General features: G+C 44.7%; 1 protein-coding gene across 2 annotated transcripts in view; it reads right to left on the bottom strand.

Moving 5' to 3' along the window:
• The window catches only part of MYO3B (myosin IIIB), a 447193-nt gene that overhangs the window by 384503 nt on the left and 47102 nt on the right, over positions 1-15588 (bottom strand). For both annotated transcript variants that reach the window (XM_042242706.2, XM_060409776.1), the window contains exon 7: positions 12540-12685. In XM_042242706.2, coding sequence (XP_042098640.2) covers positions 12540-12685 — 146 coding nt within the window. The remainder of the gene's footprint in view (positions 1-12539; positions 12686-15588) is intronic.

The following is a 15588-nucleotide window of genomic DNA, read 5'->3' on the forward strand; positions in this document are numbered from 1 at the left end:
GATAGTTTCTAGAAGCTGGAAAAGGCAAATAAATAAATGAATGAATTTTCCCCTAGAGACTCCAGAATGGAACTCAACTCTGATGACTCCTTGATTTTAGTCCAATGAGACCCATTTCAGACATCTGACTTTCAGAACTGTAAGATAAGACATTTGCATTGTTTTAAGCTATTTACATCAGTGTTAATTTGTTATAGCAGGAATAGGAAATTAACACAGGGGATGTGCACCCCAGATCTTGTTCCTATGGGGTTGAGCCTAAAGACATTAGAAACAAATGTAAATTAGTATTATCCTACACATGCTGAATGACTTCCAGAAACTTCCAAATCAGGCAGAATCCCTGTAACTTGGTAACCTAGAGATGACTAATATCAAACCCCTTCTCAGTCCTTCGAACACTGGGCTTCCCATCCCCTCACTCTTCCAGAAGGAAGGCATCTATTAATAGAAAGTGATATTTTCATCAGAGCTAGAGGTGGACTGCAGGGTAAAGGTAGCAGGAGAGGCCACACCCAGCAAGACTGACAAATAATAAAGCACGGTGGAGCCTCCAACCCAAGGGACAGATGGTACAGAAAGAGGGTAGGAGGGGACCAAGACTCCAGAGAACAGAGCCAGGGTTCACATGAAGAATACGAGGCCAAAATAAACAGCTAAGAGTTTGTATGCAGAGGGAGCAATAAGGCCATGGGTCCAGGAGGAGACCCTTGCCTCCTGACCATTCTCTGAATTGGCCACAAGCTACAGGTGGAGTTAAGAACAAAACCTGGGTGAAGCCTGGAAGTCAATGTCCGTATCCCCCAGCCAGGACCAGCCATCATGCTTGGGATGCCCATCTGCCTTCTGTGCAGCGGGGAGGCCCTTTGGGACATGGGAAGCAGACAATGCTGCTCATTGGATCATGCTCCACTGTGCTTGGCCCAGCCAAGGTAGACATGTGGGTCTTCTGGGACATCTTCACCAACCTCATAATACCTGTCCCAGGTATGTGATGGGCCTGCCACAGCTACTTCACAGTGCCTCTAGTTCGAATTGTACCATACAGTTCCCTTTATGCAAAGATGGAAATATCAAAGGTCAAGAGCCATCTCCTTCTATTCTGCGCTCCGTCCAGAAACCCTGAGTCTGGAAGGAACTCAGAGAAAAAATGCAGAGATCTGTTCTCGATGCTGAGCGTTGTGGAAGGGAGCAGCTCTTCCCTGCCCAGGTAGGGCTGGAGGAGGAAGTCAGTCTTGGCTCACTGGTCCAGAACAAGGGAGAGGAGAAACTCTCATGCACCCACTTTGTATCTAAGTCCTGCTAGGCATGATTTGTACAGAAATCCCACCTGGGGGTTGATGGAGTGGAAGGCTGGCCAATCTAATCCCTGGGACCCCCAACCCCAGGACTTTTCTATGCTACCATTTCCCTCCTACCGCAATCCCGTCATCCCTAATCATGCCTTAGACAGCCTTCCAGGAACAACAGGCTCCAAAGGACATAAAATCACTGGATTATTTCCTAGGGCTGCCATAACAGAGCACCACAGACTACGTGGAATAAAACAACAGAAATTCATTCCCTCACAGTTCTGGAGGCCAGGAGTCCACAATCAGAGTGTCATCTGGGGCAGGCTCCCTGGAAAGGCTCCTTTCCTTTCCATGGAAAGATTCTCCCTGGCCTCTCCAGCTTCTAGTGGCCTAGGTACCCCCATGACCTATGGCAGTGCAGCAGTCTTCCTGTCTTCACGCGCCTGTGTGTGTCTAGGTCCAAAACTTTCCTCTTAGGACACCAGTCATAATGGATTAAGGACCCACTCTATTCCACTACGACCTCATTTTAATCCAGCTAACTACCCCTGCAATGACCTGATGTCCAAATAGTGTCAGTTCTGCAGTATAGTGGGGTTAGGTCTTCAACATACCTTTTTAAAGGGAGACATACCACAATTCAACCCCAGTCACCCCTGACTATTCTGCTGAAATCCTTTTTATTTTTCCTGATTTTACATTCTTCATAATGTACAACACACTCCCATCTGTATCATCTCTAATTTCTCAATTCTCATCCATGAGGTGGGGATGGGGAAGGTAGGAACCAGAATTTCCGGGAGAGACACTGTAGTTTTGAAATATAAATAAAGAGACAACTGTCTGATAGCTGTTTCAGGGCCAGGTTTTTCTCAACTGTGGGTGTACTTTAGAGTCATCTGGGGGAACTTTAAAATGCAGACAGTATGCATGTTATTACAAATGAATAGATTTGTAAAATTAATTATATATTAATATAAATGCTGAGCTTGACTCCAGACTGATTACACTGGAGTCTCTGGTGGTGGTGCCCAGGCACTGGTATTTTTCAAAGCTCCCAGGGGATTCTAAGCTGTATTTAGGACTAAGGATCTCTGTGCTGGGTGAGACTTGCTGCTTAGGGAATGGCTCCAGCCCTGAAGTTGTTGACGACTCACATTCCTCTTTATTGGTACCCATGGAGCGTAGGGAGGGTGCTGAAGGAAACAGTTTACACGGGCCTTGTTATCTTGAGTGCAAAACATTCTGCTTAAGTTTGGTGCCATTTGTGTGCCCCACCCCCAGAAGTGAAAGGGTGGACTGATGACAGAGCAGGAACGGAACTAAGTGTCTGAATCCCAGTTTGAAATGCCAGCTTCAGCTCTGCTAGAGTTCTGCCAGGGTAGGACTCTCTTGTGGCAATTTGAGTGTGGTACCCATCCCTCCAAAGGAGTTCTGATTGGGATGGAGCCAGTGTGGGGGCAGTGTTTGTTCTGACTTTCAAGCCTCATGTTAAGCATGAAAGACTGTCTCACTGTTTGACCTACTGAACTTATACCCCAACTAAGGTCATTTTCCACCCGCTCATTCTCAAGCCATGGCTCTCTCGGTCTATACAGCTCACCAGAATTTCCAAGTTTACTTATTTGTTAGAGAATCCCATTGTTCTTGGTGACAGAGGTCTTTGGGGAATTCCAAGTCTGGCATTCAGCATACCAGCTACCCTTCAGTGAATGTGATCAATAGGCTAATGTCCTCCAACTCATTACACACTTTAAAACATTCAGCAGACAGGATGGTCAGCAGAGAGCCCTACCCAAGGCCTCCAGGACTTCCCACCATGGTGACGCTGACTGCATCACCCAATGCTCCTCAATATATACATCCTTCCTGGGTTGTGACCCATCACCACTACCATCCTCCAGCCTGCGTTTCTCCATCTTGGCCACAAAAACATCACAACAGATTTTAACCTAAGGGCAATATTACAAGTATATTCTGTCTGAAACAGCCCCTATTTGCATTTGTCTTGCAGTAATACCAAACCACAACATTAGCTGGACATGGCTCATTTTTAGTGAACCCAGCCAATTTATAATGATCACAGATGTCTCTTCACAGGATTCTCTCTCACAGAATTCATAGGCTATTCAAAGAAAAAAGAAGAACCTTAGTAATTAGCCCAGGATAAAATCAAGCTCACCAGGTAGTCATCTGCAGGTCCTGCTTTCTTGACTTTTTTGAAGAACTGAAGCACATTCTCCCTTTCCACTCTTCCAGCACTGTTCCGGTCCTCCAGAATTCTTCCAAGATCACTGTCAGTAGGTGGGCAGCCTCATCTGCTCAGTCCCTGGGGTATCACTCCTCTGAGCTGAGAAACCTGAACTCGTCTGGAGCAACGAAGTGCTCTCCTTACAATCCCTTCACATGGCTTGGGTTTCCGTCTCCCATTGCCAATGCTTTCAGCCTTTCCAGTCTGGACTGGAAAAAAAAAATCATTCCCAGTCTTGACAGAGCCCTCACTATTGTCCCTTTACGTGGGGACATGAAATTAGTAGAACATGGGGGGAGGTTGTACCTACCAAGAGGGTTAAAGGAAGCTGCGGAGGGAGGCAGCCAAGCCCCCATGACACAACTCAGCCACCAAGTACAAAGCTGCCACCAAGATGAAGCTGAGAGGAAGGGAAAGCCCTGCGGCCTCAGTTCTCAGAGGATGACAATATCACCACTCACTGTAGACACAATGAGAGAGGGGACCAAGGCCAGCTCTGCTCCCAAGGGCCAGTCCTGACATCACATTCATGGGTATATATGGGGACGGGGTGGGAGTGGGGGGTCCACATCTCTTAGAGGTGTGGCTGTCAACAAATGAATTGTGATAATGGACACTCACGGCAGAGGCCCTCAGGCAGAGGCAGTAGAAGTATTGACGGTAAGGATCTATTGAGAAACCAGTCTTCATTCCCAATTTCCCATATAATCATCAATAAATCAATTCGCTAAACTTTCAAATGATTGATCTCATAGGTAGCCCTTTCGAAGAGAAGGTTTCAACTCCTGAGCTACAAGGGAAAGCAAATTTCTCACAATGTAAATACTCTTTTGAGGTTTTGTTCTTTGATAGTATCCAGCAAAAATCGAATGCTTTCTATATACTGTCCTGAGCAATTTACATTCATTAACTGCTCACAACAACTCTGTCAGGCTAATATAGCCTCAGTCATACCTCCATTTTACAGAGGAAGAAATTGAGGAGGAGAGACAAGTGGCTTGGTCAAGTCCGTACACTTTGAAAGTAGTAGAGCTGGTATTTGAGCTCATGCGGGCTGACTGCAGAACACTGGGGTAAATGGATTGTAAAAATAGCCCAATTTTCCATCCGTCCCTGTAGCTCTATAGGGAAGCCTACCACAATGTGAGAAGAGTCCTGGCCAGCCTGCTAGATGATGAGAAAGCACACACAGCAGAGCCAAGTCATCCTAGACCAGCCAGCCCCCAAGCAAATCCCCAGCTGACCACAGGAAGCAGGCATGAGGAAGCCCAGCCAGCAGCCACTCAAGAACCCAGACTTAAATGAGAACTAATAAGTGATTGTACAATTAAGTTTGGGGGTGGTTTGTTACCTACCAGCAGATAACTGACACAAACATCAATGCTTGACCACTACCCTACATTTTCTTTCCTAAGACCCTGGCTTCACCTGATTTCAGGACTTTTCAGGAAAAGACAGCTGCAGCTGTAATGAGCCTTCATTTTACCACCTTATCACTGTTCATCCTTGGGCTGCCCCTGCCCTACCAACCCTATACCAACCCGTAAAGACAGTCTGTCTAACTATTCTTCATCACCTTTACTCCTGTTTCCCCACTCCCTGGAATCAAGAGGAAATGAGGGTGCCACAAACCCTTCAGCACTATTTCAAGTTCTGTTGCCTTGCCTGCCCTCTTTGCCCATCTCTCCACCATTCAGAAGCTAAGTGGGAATTAGCCAAAGTGACTGGGGCCGAAATAATGAGATCAGAGTCAGGAGGGAGAGAGCTTGGATAGGGTTCAAAGCCAGCACCTCTCATTCTCCAGCCTTTCCCTCCTCTCCAGGTGGGCTTCCTCTCCACAGGGATGGGGACCAGCACTCCCTGGAGGCACGCTCTTGCTTTGCCACCTGATCTCCAGATGAAACCCTGCAAAGATGAAATTTCCCTGCCTGCCAGGAGTCAGGAGGGGCAGCAAGCTGCACCTCCACAGGAACTAACAGCCCCAGCTGCTCAACTCAAATTAAAAAAAGAGTTTGGAAACATGTTCCACTGGGGGCATTTCTGCCAGCTGCCTCCAGCTACTCTGTTCTCAAGGTAATGGAGAGGATACAGGAAGGAGGGCACTCCCAAGATATCCTGAGAGGTAGGGGCCACAATCCACTAAAATAGGACTAGAAATCTCCCAACAAAGAAAAAGAGGCATAAGAGACTATTGTTTTTCTATTGGAGTCTTTTTAAACTTATTTTTGCTCTTAGGCACTCAATAAATGCTAAATGATTTTAATTCTCCTAGCTCTTTCTGCTATATGAGTGAAGCCTGGATTGTGAGGGTTCGTTGATCAGAGGGCCAATAGCTAAGCGACCTGGGTTGATGAAGAGAAACCAAAGTTCCCCCGAGGTAAACCCAGCCTTACTGTGCCGTTAAACACCACCCCCCTAACTCATTACATTCTAACAATAGTTTAGTTTTAATTTCTTTTCCTTATATTTCTCAGCCCTAAGGGAAAATGTCCTGTGACAATTCTATAATACTGAGACAATTACTGGTGACTCAGGACTCCCTGCTGCCTCTACAGCATCTCACAGCTGAGGAGCTGGGTTGCCACCCATGTGGGAACAATTTGGTCTGTGAATTAGGAAAATCAGAATAAAAGGAATCTTTACCTTTTAAAAATGATGGACATTTCATGAACTTAGATGAAAATTCAGCCCAAGGAATGTATTTCAGAACAGGAGCCAGCTGCAGGCGTTGAGACACTGAGGAAATCTGTCTCAGAGGCTCCCACTTTCTCAGACCCTTCTCTTTGTCTTTTTTTTTTTTTTTTTTTTTTTTGCTGTTTGACTTCTGCCCATTTTACCTCTGCCAGTGAATGGAGCAGTGAATGGAATGTAGAACCATGCTCTCTTCAGGCGAAAAAAAAAAAATCCTATCTTATTCATCTTGCACTTCAAGCACTCATCCCAAGCCTGACTTAGCAAGAACCAAGTTAGAGATGTCCTGGGTTGGAGGGCATGGTCCATCCCTAATTTCCAGCAGACTGTGTTCCAAAGCACTCTTGCGAATGCATCGTTTAGAGCATGGAAAGCATTTTTTCCCATAAGCGTGAAGCTTAAGACACAGGCTGTCCTCGGACTCAATTATAAAACTCAAACTGGCCACGAGTCTGATAACACTGCAAGAGTGAGAACTTCAGTTGTTTTATTGCCTCCTCCCAAATAACCACTTAAAAGTTTCCATGAGAAAATGCATTCCGAAGCAGGATGCCAGGAACAGATTTCTGTTTCCTCCACAACCAAAGTGAGGCTTTCCTACTGAAAAAACAAGAGGCCAGTGAAGGGGAGGAGATGCTACTGGGAGCAGCCCTGATGGTCACAGCAGGCCCAGGCTTTACCAGGAGCACGGAATGGGGTGGGAACGACTGGGCACCAGCAACGACAACCTGAAATGCTGCTCTGCTTCTATGTAATACATGTTCTTCAATTCTTTAGTTCAAACACTGGCCCTAAGTGTTCTAAATCAGGAACTAAAAGGCAGTTGCCTGAAGGGGAGGAGTTTGGAGAGGGGAGGGATTTCTGGTTTGGGAGTCATTAATCACTGAACCAAGGAGGGCTGTGCTCCCCTGTGATGACACTTGATTTCTGTCCTTCAGTTCCTTGACTGACACACTGATGCTAATAAAATTTTAACTCTCAGGATTCCTCTGTCAGTTTGAAATGGGAGCATGGAGAAGGAAGGCAGACTGTGAGCTCCTTAAAGACTGGGATATCGTTTTCATTTATTTTTTCCAGTGTAAAATTTTATTCAAGTCAAATATATATAACCCAGGAACGGTCTCTCAGGAAGCTCCGAAAACAGTTCCCTCTTATTCTTTTCTTTATACTCCAGCCCCCTCAGTGCTGAAATCACAATCCATTAATAAATAAATACAACTTAAGAAAGGGCTTTAACTTTTCAAAGCAGTTGCAAAATGGGAGGTCTTTGGAGTCAAACTTTACAGGTTGAAATCATTTTCCCTCCACTGGTACGCGGGAGCAGGGCTTTCTCCCTGGAATTCCAGTTTTCTCCTCTAGAATAAAGGGGTGATAGCATCTACCTCAAGGCGATGGCACCTCATTCCAGTACTCTTGCCTGGAAAATCCCATGGATGGAGGAGCTTGGTAGGCTGTAGTCCATGGGGTCGCAAAGAGTCAGACACGACTGAGCGACTTCACTTTCACTTTTCACTTTCATGCATTGCAGAAGGAAATGGCAACCCACTCCAGTGTTCTTGCCTGGAGAGTCCCAGGGACGGGGAGCCTGGTGGGCTGCCATCTATGGGGTCGCACAGAGTCGGACGCGACTGAAGTGACTTAGCAGCAGCAGCAGCATCTACCTCAAGGGTCACTGTGGGAACTGAACACATTTGCTTTTGTGAATCGCATAGCACTGTGCCTGCCACATTGATGGCACTCAATAAATCTAAGCTAGGGCTTTCCAGGTGGCTCAGTGGTAAAAAAAGAAAAAAAAAAAATCTGCCTGCCAATGCAGAAGCCACAGGAGCTGTGGGTTTGATCCCTGAATCAGGAAGATCCTCTGAAGGAGGAAATGGCACCCCACTCCAGCATTCTTGCCGGGATAATCCCATGGACAGAGAAGCCTGGTGGGCTGCAGACCATGGGGTCACAAAGAGCTGGACACGACTAAGTGACTCACGCATGCGAATAAAATTTAGACAAGGATCTTGAGATGAAATCACCCTAAATTAGGATGCGGCCTAAATTCAATGATGAGTGTCCTCACCAGTCAGACAGAAAAGAAAAATACACAGAGTCAGTGAAGAAAGCCATGTGAAAATGGAGGCAGAGATTTCAGAGATGCTGCCACAAACTAAGGAACCCCAGGAGCTGCAGAATCTGGAAGTGGCAGAAAGGATTCTCCTCTAGGGCCTGCAGACGGAGCAGGGCTCTGCTGACATCCTGATTTTGGACATCTGGCTTCTAGAACTGGGAGAGAATACATTTCTTTCGTGTTAAGACACCAGGTTTGCGGTAATTTGTTGTGGCAGCCCTCAGAAACTAATATAGCTGGGGACAGTTTGGAACAATCTAAATTTGGTGAGGAAAACAAGCCTGTATGTAAACTGGAATTATCATGAGTTCTGTTCCCAAATTGTGTACTAGAAGATAACTCCTCTTTAGGAAGGAAAAGTCACTGGTTTCAGGGACTGGAATGTTCAAGCCATTCTGTCCCATTCACTCTCAGACAAGCACATTTCTGCTGGGAATCTTAAAGGCACTCTGCATTGTCCCCCAGGAATGCAATGGAAGCTCTCAGTGTGCAGTAAGACTCTGCACAGATTCAGCTGCTGCTGCTGCTGCTGCTGCTAAGTCGCTTCAGTCGTGTCCGACTCTGTGCGACCCCATAGACAGCAGCCCACCAGGCTATCCCGTCCCTGGGATTCTCCAGGCAAGAACACTGGAGTGGGTTGCCATTTCCTTCTCCAATGCATGAAAGTGAAAAGTGAAAGTGAAGTCGCTCAGTTGTGTCCGACCCACAGCAACCGCATGGACTGTAGCCTACCAGGCTCCTCCGTCCATGGGATTTTCCAGGCAAGAGTACTGGAGTGGGTTGCCATTGCCTTCTCCGAGATTCAGCTGCTATCTGACTCCAGTAAACTGCCCAATGACAGGGCTCTTAGTCCTCATCCAGTAAACGCACCCACACTGGTCCCCACTGCCTCCCTGCCCCCATCTGTGGAGGTCAAAGAGGTCATTAGCAGAAGACTCCAAGCTAAGGAAAGATACCTGGTTGCCAAGAAAGGTACGTAATTGTACATTTCTCCCAGCTCCGTGGGTTCTTGCAAATACATCTATGAAGTAGAGCTCCTTTTAAGTGAAAAATCTATCCAGGTCATCTGCAAGATCCTTCTAAGCCTTTGGAATTCTACAGGAGTCCTCAGGAGAGAATCGTGAGAGAGAGGTTGTCAAACCCACTGATGCCTAGAGAAACAGTTTTCCTTCTTTTCCTCTCCTCTAACTCCTGGAGAAAAATAGCAGCAGACAGCAGAGGCTGTCAGAGAGGGGTGACTTTTTTGGAAAAAAAGGCGTTAGACAAGATGACACATGCTGACAAGTTCAGCAAACAGTGGCTGCTCTGCCAATCAGCAGATAATTTCTGTGTGTTTGCAGTGAAGGAAAGATTGCAAGTCATGTCGTGATCAGAGACAGGTCACAAATACCCCACGTGTCATCTTCTAAAGTGAAGGTCAAAAGAAAGGGAGAGGTGTGTGGAGGCAGAGAGCAGAAAGCAGGAGGCCCCTGTTCAGGCAAATCAAGCACAGCCAGGCAGACCTCCTCACATGTAACCAGCACTGTGTTAAGTCCCAAGTCCTTTATCACTCACAAAAGTCACTCCTTCCCTGACTCGGGGCAGGTTTTCTTTTCTTCCTTTACTTGGTAATTTACTCAATTTATTTCCAATTGGAGAAAGGTGTAGACAAGAGGCAGGTAAGAAAGGCCACACACAGTACACTGGCCCCCAAGAGCACTCTGCAATGGACTTCATTGTTTAATTGAAGAGACGAGAGCTCCAGAACACCGACAACACTCATAGCCAAAGAGGAAGGAAAACATTCTGAAACCAAATAGATTCAAAGGATTTTTGTCGTTACTTGCCATTAGCTTTAGGAAAGGAAATGCTGAGATAGAATGAGAGCCCCCTGAAACACACAGGTAGATAACCTGAGTGCCTATCTAAAATGCGTAAATATTAAATTTCTCCATCAAAGAAGTTTTCTGAGGAAAGGATACTGTTTTTACCACCCAAGATTAAGAGGATAAACACATGTGCATACACGCACACACAAACACACTTGGCAATCTACAACCCTTCCTAAGAAAATTGTGTAATTCCAATTAACAAGATACTTTTTAAGTAAAATCTTGGTGAGTATAAAAAGCTATGCAGTAATTATAAACATGCTACATTAAAAAAAAAAAAAAACCTCCATCCTTCCTGTCCAAAAATGTCAAGCTGGCCATTAAGGCTGTGATAAAGGCAAGTGTCGAGCACACATAATCACACTGAAGGCCAGCTAACCTACTAGTGTTGACATTCCCTAGTTCAGTCTGATTCATCACTTGCACAGGAACCAAGAGATGGTGAAAGGGCCAGTGGTTACACCAGGAGGAGAGAAAGCTTCAGTCTACTTTGGGACAAGGATCCGTGTCATTCCTAAGATCCTTTTTTAGCTATTCACCTGTTCCTGAAGTTTGCCCTGTCCTGAGGCAAGCTAGTGGGAGGCTTGGTTATTTGTGCTTCAGATCTGGAAGCTTCTCCCAAGACAGAAGAAGGGAGGGGAGTGAGAGTATAAAAGTTATTAGAGAGCAGAGGTTTGGCTGGGCACAGAAGCAAACTAAGGGGAGTCACTGGAGATAAAGGGTCTGTTAAACACATACACATTCACGTGTGTGTGTACCCATGCACACGCACACACACTTTCAAAGCTGCCTCATATTCATCACCCTATGAAATTTTTGAACATTTGGTCTGTATACAAATGCACATCAAAAAAAGACAGAAACATACCCAAGTAGATGATAGCCTATTGAAAGTACATATGTCTTGCTAATCAGAAAAGTGAAAGTGTTAGTCGCTCAGTTGTATCTGACTCCGCGGCCCCACGGACTGTAGCCCCCCAGGCTCCTCTGTCCACAGGATTCTCCAGGCAAGAATACTGGAATGGGTTGCCACTTCCTTCTCCAAGCTAATCAGAAACCACACCTTAATTTTGATAATTGAGAAATTATGTGGCTACAGTAAATAAAGAGTAAGCCATTTGTAAAAAATCAAAACACACATATAAATTATTCCAGATACCATCTATCATTTTCTGACATATTACTTTACACAATACTGTTTTGGGGTCCTGCATTCTTACATTATTTTGAACATTCATCAGACCATTCATTTAAAAAGCCAGGAGCTTTGTCTTAATCATCTGGACTTGTTTTTATACTTTGGAAAAGCTAAAAAGACCAACTCTGACTTGGTTGGGAATCATTTTCGAAATAATGGTGGGTGGTTGTTCACATCTGGACTAGGTATAAAACGATAACATTATGGAGAGGAATGCCACAGAGCCTCATCTGCATATAAATAGGCCTAATCAGAAATGCAAATTGCAATCAGGAGAAATTTTTAAAGGCTGTGATAGCTGTGTGATTGTGCAGATAAGGAAAGGTTAACACTTGTATTGTTAAAGCAGTTAAATGGCTCCCAGCCGGCCAGAGCCTTCCTTTGCAAGAGAAATATGAAAGGGACAAAGCTTTCAAGCTGCAACATGCCTGTGTGGAGCTCCCAGATAGCTTCATTTTCTGTAACTAGTGCCTCGACAAACATCAGCCCTATTCTGATGAAAGACAACCAACAAACCTCTTGTACAAAACCCTAATGAATATAGACAATAAAAAATATATTGGCATTTAAATACCCTTCAAACAGACCTCTTTCAGCACCATTTCCCACTGAGACAGAAATAAAGAGTTAGAGAGAAAATCATGACTGATGTAACATTTTTCAAAAATTTTTTAGTGCTGGTACACATTTTTTTTTTTCATCCCTAAATTTTTCAGCATACTGGAGAAAGAGTCAAACTGAAAAAAAAAAAACAACCAAAACAGATATGATTATATCATTTAAAAAGAAAACACTAGTATTTAGACAGTACTTAAGCCAAAGCTGCATTTTTAGTCTTGCCATGCAAGGCCTAAAAAATCAACATCTCAGAAAAACTGGAGTACTGAAAATATGCGATTGTTACAATACACTCCTATTATTTTTGGAATATGTTGTCTTTCAGGAAACCTTCTATTTCCCCGTCCCCCGTGCCGACCCCCGCCGCCCCCTTAAAAGAGAAATACATTTTACAATCAGGCTTTCACTGGTTTGGAGAGAAACTGTTTACCAACTATTTATTATCCTAACGAGCCTCGTTCCCAAAGCACTAATGAGCCAAGAGCGCCATCTTGTGTCCTACCTTGGAATCTTAAAGAGCGTTTTCACAGGATGCATGTCAAAGAGGGGAGGATCTCCGTCCCCCAGTTCAATAGCTGTGATCCCCAAGGACCAGACGTCACAGCGAGCGTCATAGGAAGAGTCATACTGCTGCTCACAAGCAATGACCTACCAGACAAAAGCAGGACATAACACGTCAACCCCACTGACACCTCAGATGCCCCAGATGGCCCTTGGCCAGCCTGAGCCCCCTTCTCAGTTTCCTGGCTATACTGATACTGAATTTCAGTAATAACAAAAGGTCCATTTTCTAGCCCTTATTTGTGTGATTGATTTATCATCGGATATGTTCATTCATTTTTAAAATGTGTGAATTCAGTTCAATAAACGTGCGCTGAACCCTGTCGATACCAAGGAGAGTGCCAGGGGAGGCGCAAGGGTGAATACGTCCCCACACCCACCCTGACACCCTTTAAGCATCAGGCTTTGTCTATATCCTTCATCTCGTTACCAGCTGCTGATTCAACCGTGAGGAGCAGCTGCTCTCGAACATGCCTGTCTCTTGCGCCTCCTGTGCCAAGTACCTAGGAGTGCAGCACCGGAGCAGGAAGCTTTCGGAAGACTGATGTGGTCAACTTAAAATAGAAACCACTCCCTCGCATTCTCTTTTTCCAAGGAAATCTGCCCCCCTCCTCAAACCCCAACTGGTTTATGTTTCCGCCCAGCTGCTGCTTCAGGGATTAGCCCAACTGGGTACCGGAGAAGGGGAGCCAGAAAATGCCCTTGGGCTTGTCATTGGTTTGAAGAGTTTGGAACCTTGTGGGAAAGTATTTTTCTATCAGCTTTTTGAGTTAGCAGGGAAAGCTCTACACTTAGACTCTGGTGGGTATCACAATGGGCCTGGGAGAAGACAGGGGTGGGCCGGAGCATGTGCCAGGACCAAAAGCTCCTGTTTGACCTGAAATCTGCCTCCTTGACCTAGGATAACCCATGATTATGAGAGGATGGGATACTTTTACAGTTTGAACCTGTGTTGGTCCAAACAGCCTATGAGGTGGACATACAGCATCACTGGCCAAAGGGATGGGCCTGCCTGCCCTCTTAAGCCATCAGAAGGTCTTTGAGTAAGATGGACCAACTGGTGGGGAGGAGAGGAGTAACAGATCTGGCTTACACATTAGCAGGAGCATTCTGGCTACTGTGCTGAGGGTACATTAATAAGACACACGAGTAGAAGAAGCAAAACCAGTTAAAGATGCTACTGCAGGAATCCAAACCAGAGACAGTGAGAAATAATCAGATTTTGATATAATTGTGACAGTAGCGTCAATTGGATTTGCTGAATGGGGCTTATAAGAAAGAGGAGTCCAGCATTTTTAACCTGGGCAGTTCCAGAATGGAACTGGTGTTTAATGAGACGGGGAAGACAGTGGTAGAAGCAGGTTTGGGTTGAACACCATGTGTTCCTCTGGGGACATTCTAAGTCCGAGATTACTGTAAGACTTCCAAATGAAGAATTTAATTTTAGCTAGGTAAGACTCAGACTTCTGACCTAGAGAATAAACATGTCTTGTTTAAAGCCACTAAATGTGTGATAATGTTATGTCAGTGACAGAAACCTAATCCACCTTTTCTCTGCCAGACCCAGCTCACTGGTCTCACGATGCCAGGTGAACATGCCCACCTTACCCAAGACCTGGTCTCCGGCTTTTATAATTGTCCTCTACCCTTTTCCTTTTCCTCTGATTTCTGAACTAAACAGCTCTTTTCCATGTACCTGTATCCTTGGCCTGGGATGGATCCCAGCCCCATGCTCTGAACAGACTCGCCTGCCACAGAAGGATACATTTAACACATTAAAAGGATACTTTCAACACATTATTTTCAAATGTGCATTCAAACTCAAGTTCAAATAATTCCAATTTTGGAAGCAGAGGCCGTTCCATTGTCCCCCCAAGACCTCACTTTCATCACCTCAATCAGGTGAGAAACTACATTATTTTAAAAGATCTCCAGAGAAGGCTATTTAACACCTTCCTTTTCAGAGATGACATTTCCAAATATGTGAGACAAACATAATTTTAGACCTATCAATCAGCAAGTAGTTCACCATTCTTATACATTCCTGTGAAGAAAAGAGAAATAGGGCTGTATCCTCCAACAAGGGCTATGGCCGAGTGAAATTTAAAGTGAACCTGTAAGAAATTAAATAGCAATCTATGACACTTATAAATGTCCTAAGCCGGTACATACTAGCATGTCTAATAAAGGATGCAGGCTTCAAAAGCTTGGGATATTAGAGGGAGACCAATTCAGGCCAACCAAGATAATGAAAAGTAGCTAGTGTCCCTAGTCGGCAACTTCCAGGAAGAAATTCTAATTGACTTCTAGCCATCTCGAATGGGATACAGAAGGCAATTCCAAGAACCTGTCTAAAGGTGGGATGGACATATCCTATCGTTTCTCAAATGCTGTTACAAAATATTCAAAACGTTTATCTGGTTTTCACTTCTCTTCACAGACAGGCACATACGATCTTCAGCTCAGTTTGATTAATAGAAGAGCATCCTTTGGCCAGATTATCTTCCCTAAACTCAGCTAGCAATGTGACAAAGGAATTTAAGCTTAGCTTTCTAAAGAAAGTCTATAGAAAATTTCTGTAGTAAAATAACTCACAAATAATTATTAAGTACTGATGAGCCAGCATGGTCCTAGGTAGGCACCCAATCACTCTGTGAGACAGGTACTATTACTACCTGTAGTAGGCGTGGGAATTGAGATATAGCACAGTTAAATAGCTTCCCCAGGGCCCATAGCTAGTCATGGTCAGGGACAGAATTTGATCCCAGGCAGAGAAGAGACATCTAAACATCATAATATTATAAGTACTCTAAATAATAGAGGTTATCAAGGAACCTGAATTATCAGCATCTGTACTCATATGTTGACCAAACTAACCACGTTTTTGAGATTTGTTTCACCTAAAGTCCCATGTCTTTAGAGAGAGTCTCTCTTGCCTTTTCTCTTTACTGAGTTATGTGTGATGGGATTCAAAGAAGAGGTTACATCGC

This window comes from Ovis aries, chromosome 2, assembly GCF_016772045.2.
Source record: "Ovis aries strain OAR_USU_Benz2616 breed Rambouillet chromosome 2, ARS-UI_Ramb_v3.0, whole genome shotgun sequence".
Classification (NCBI taxonomy): Eukaryota; Metazoa; Chordata; class Mammalia; order Artiodactyla; family Bovidae; genus Ovis; species Ovis aries.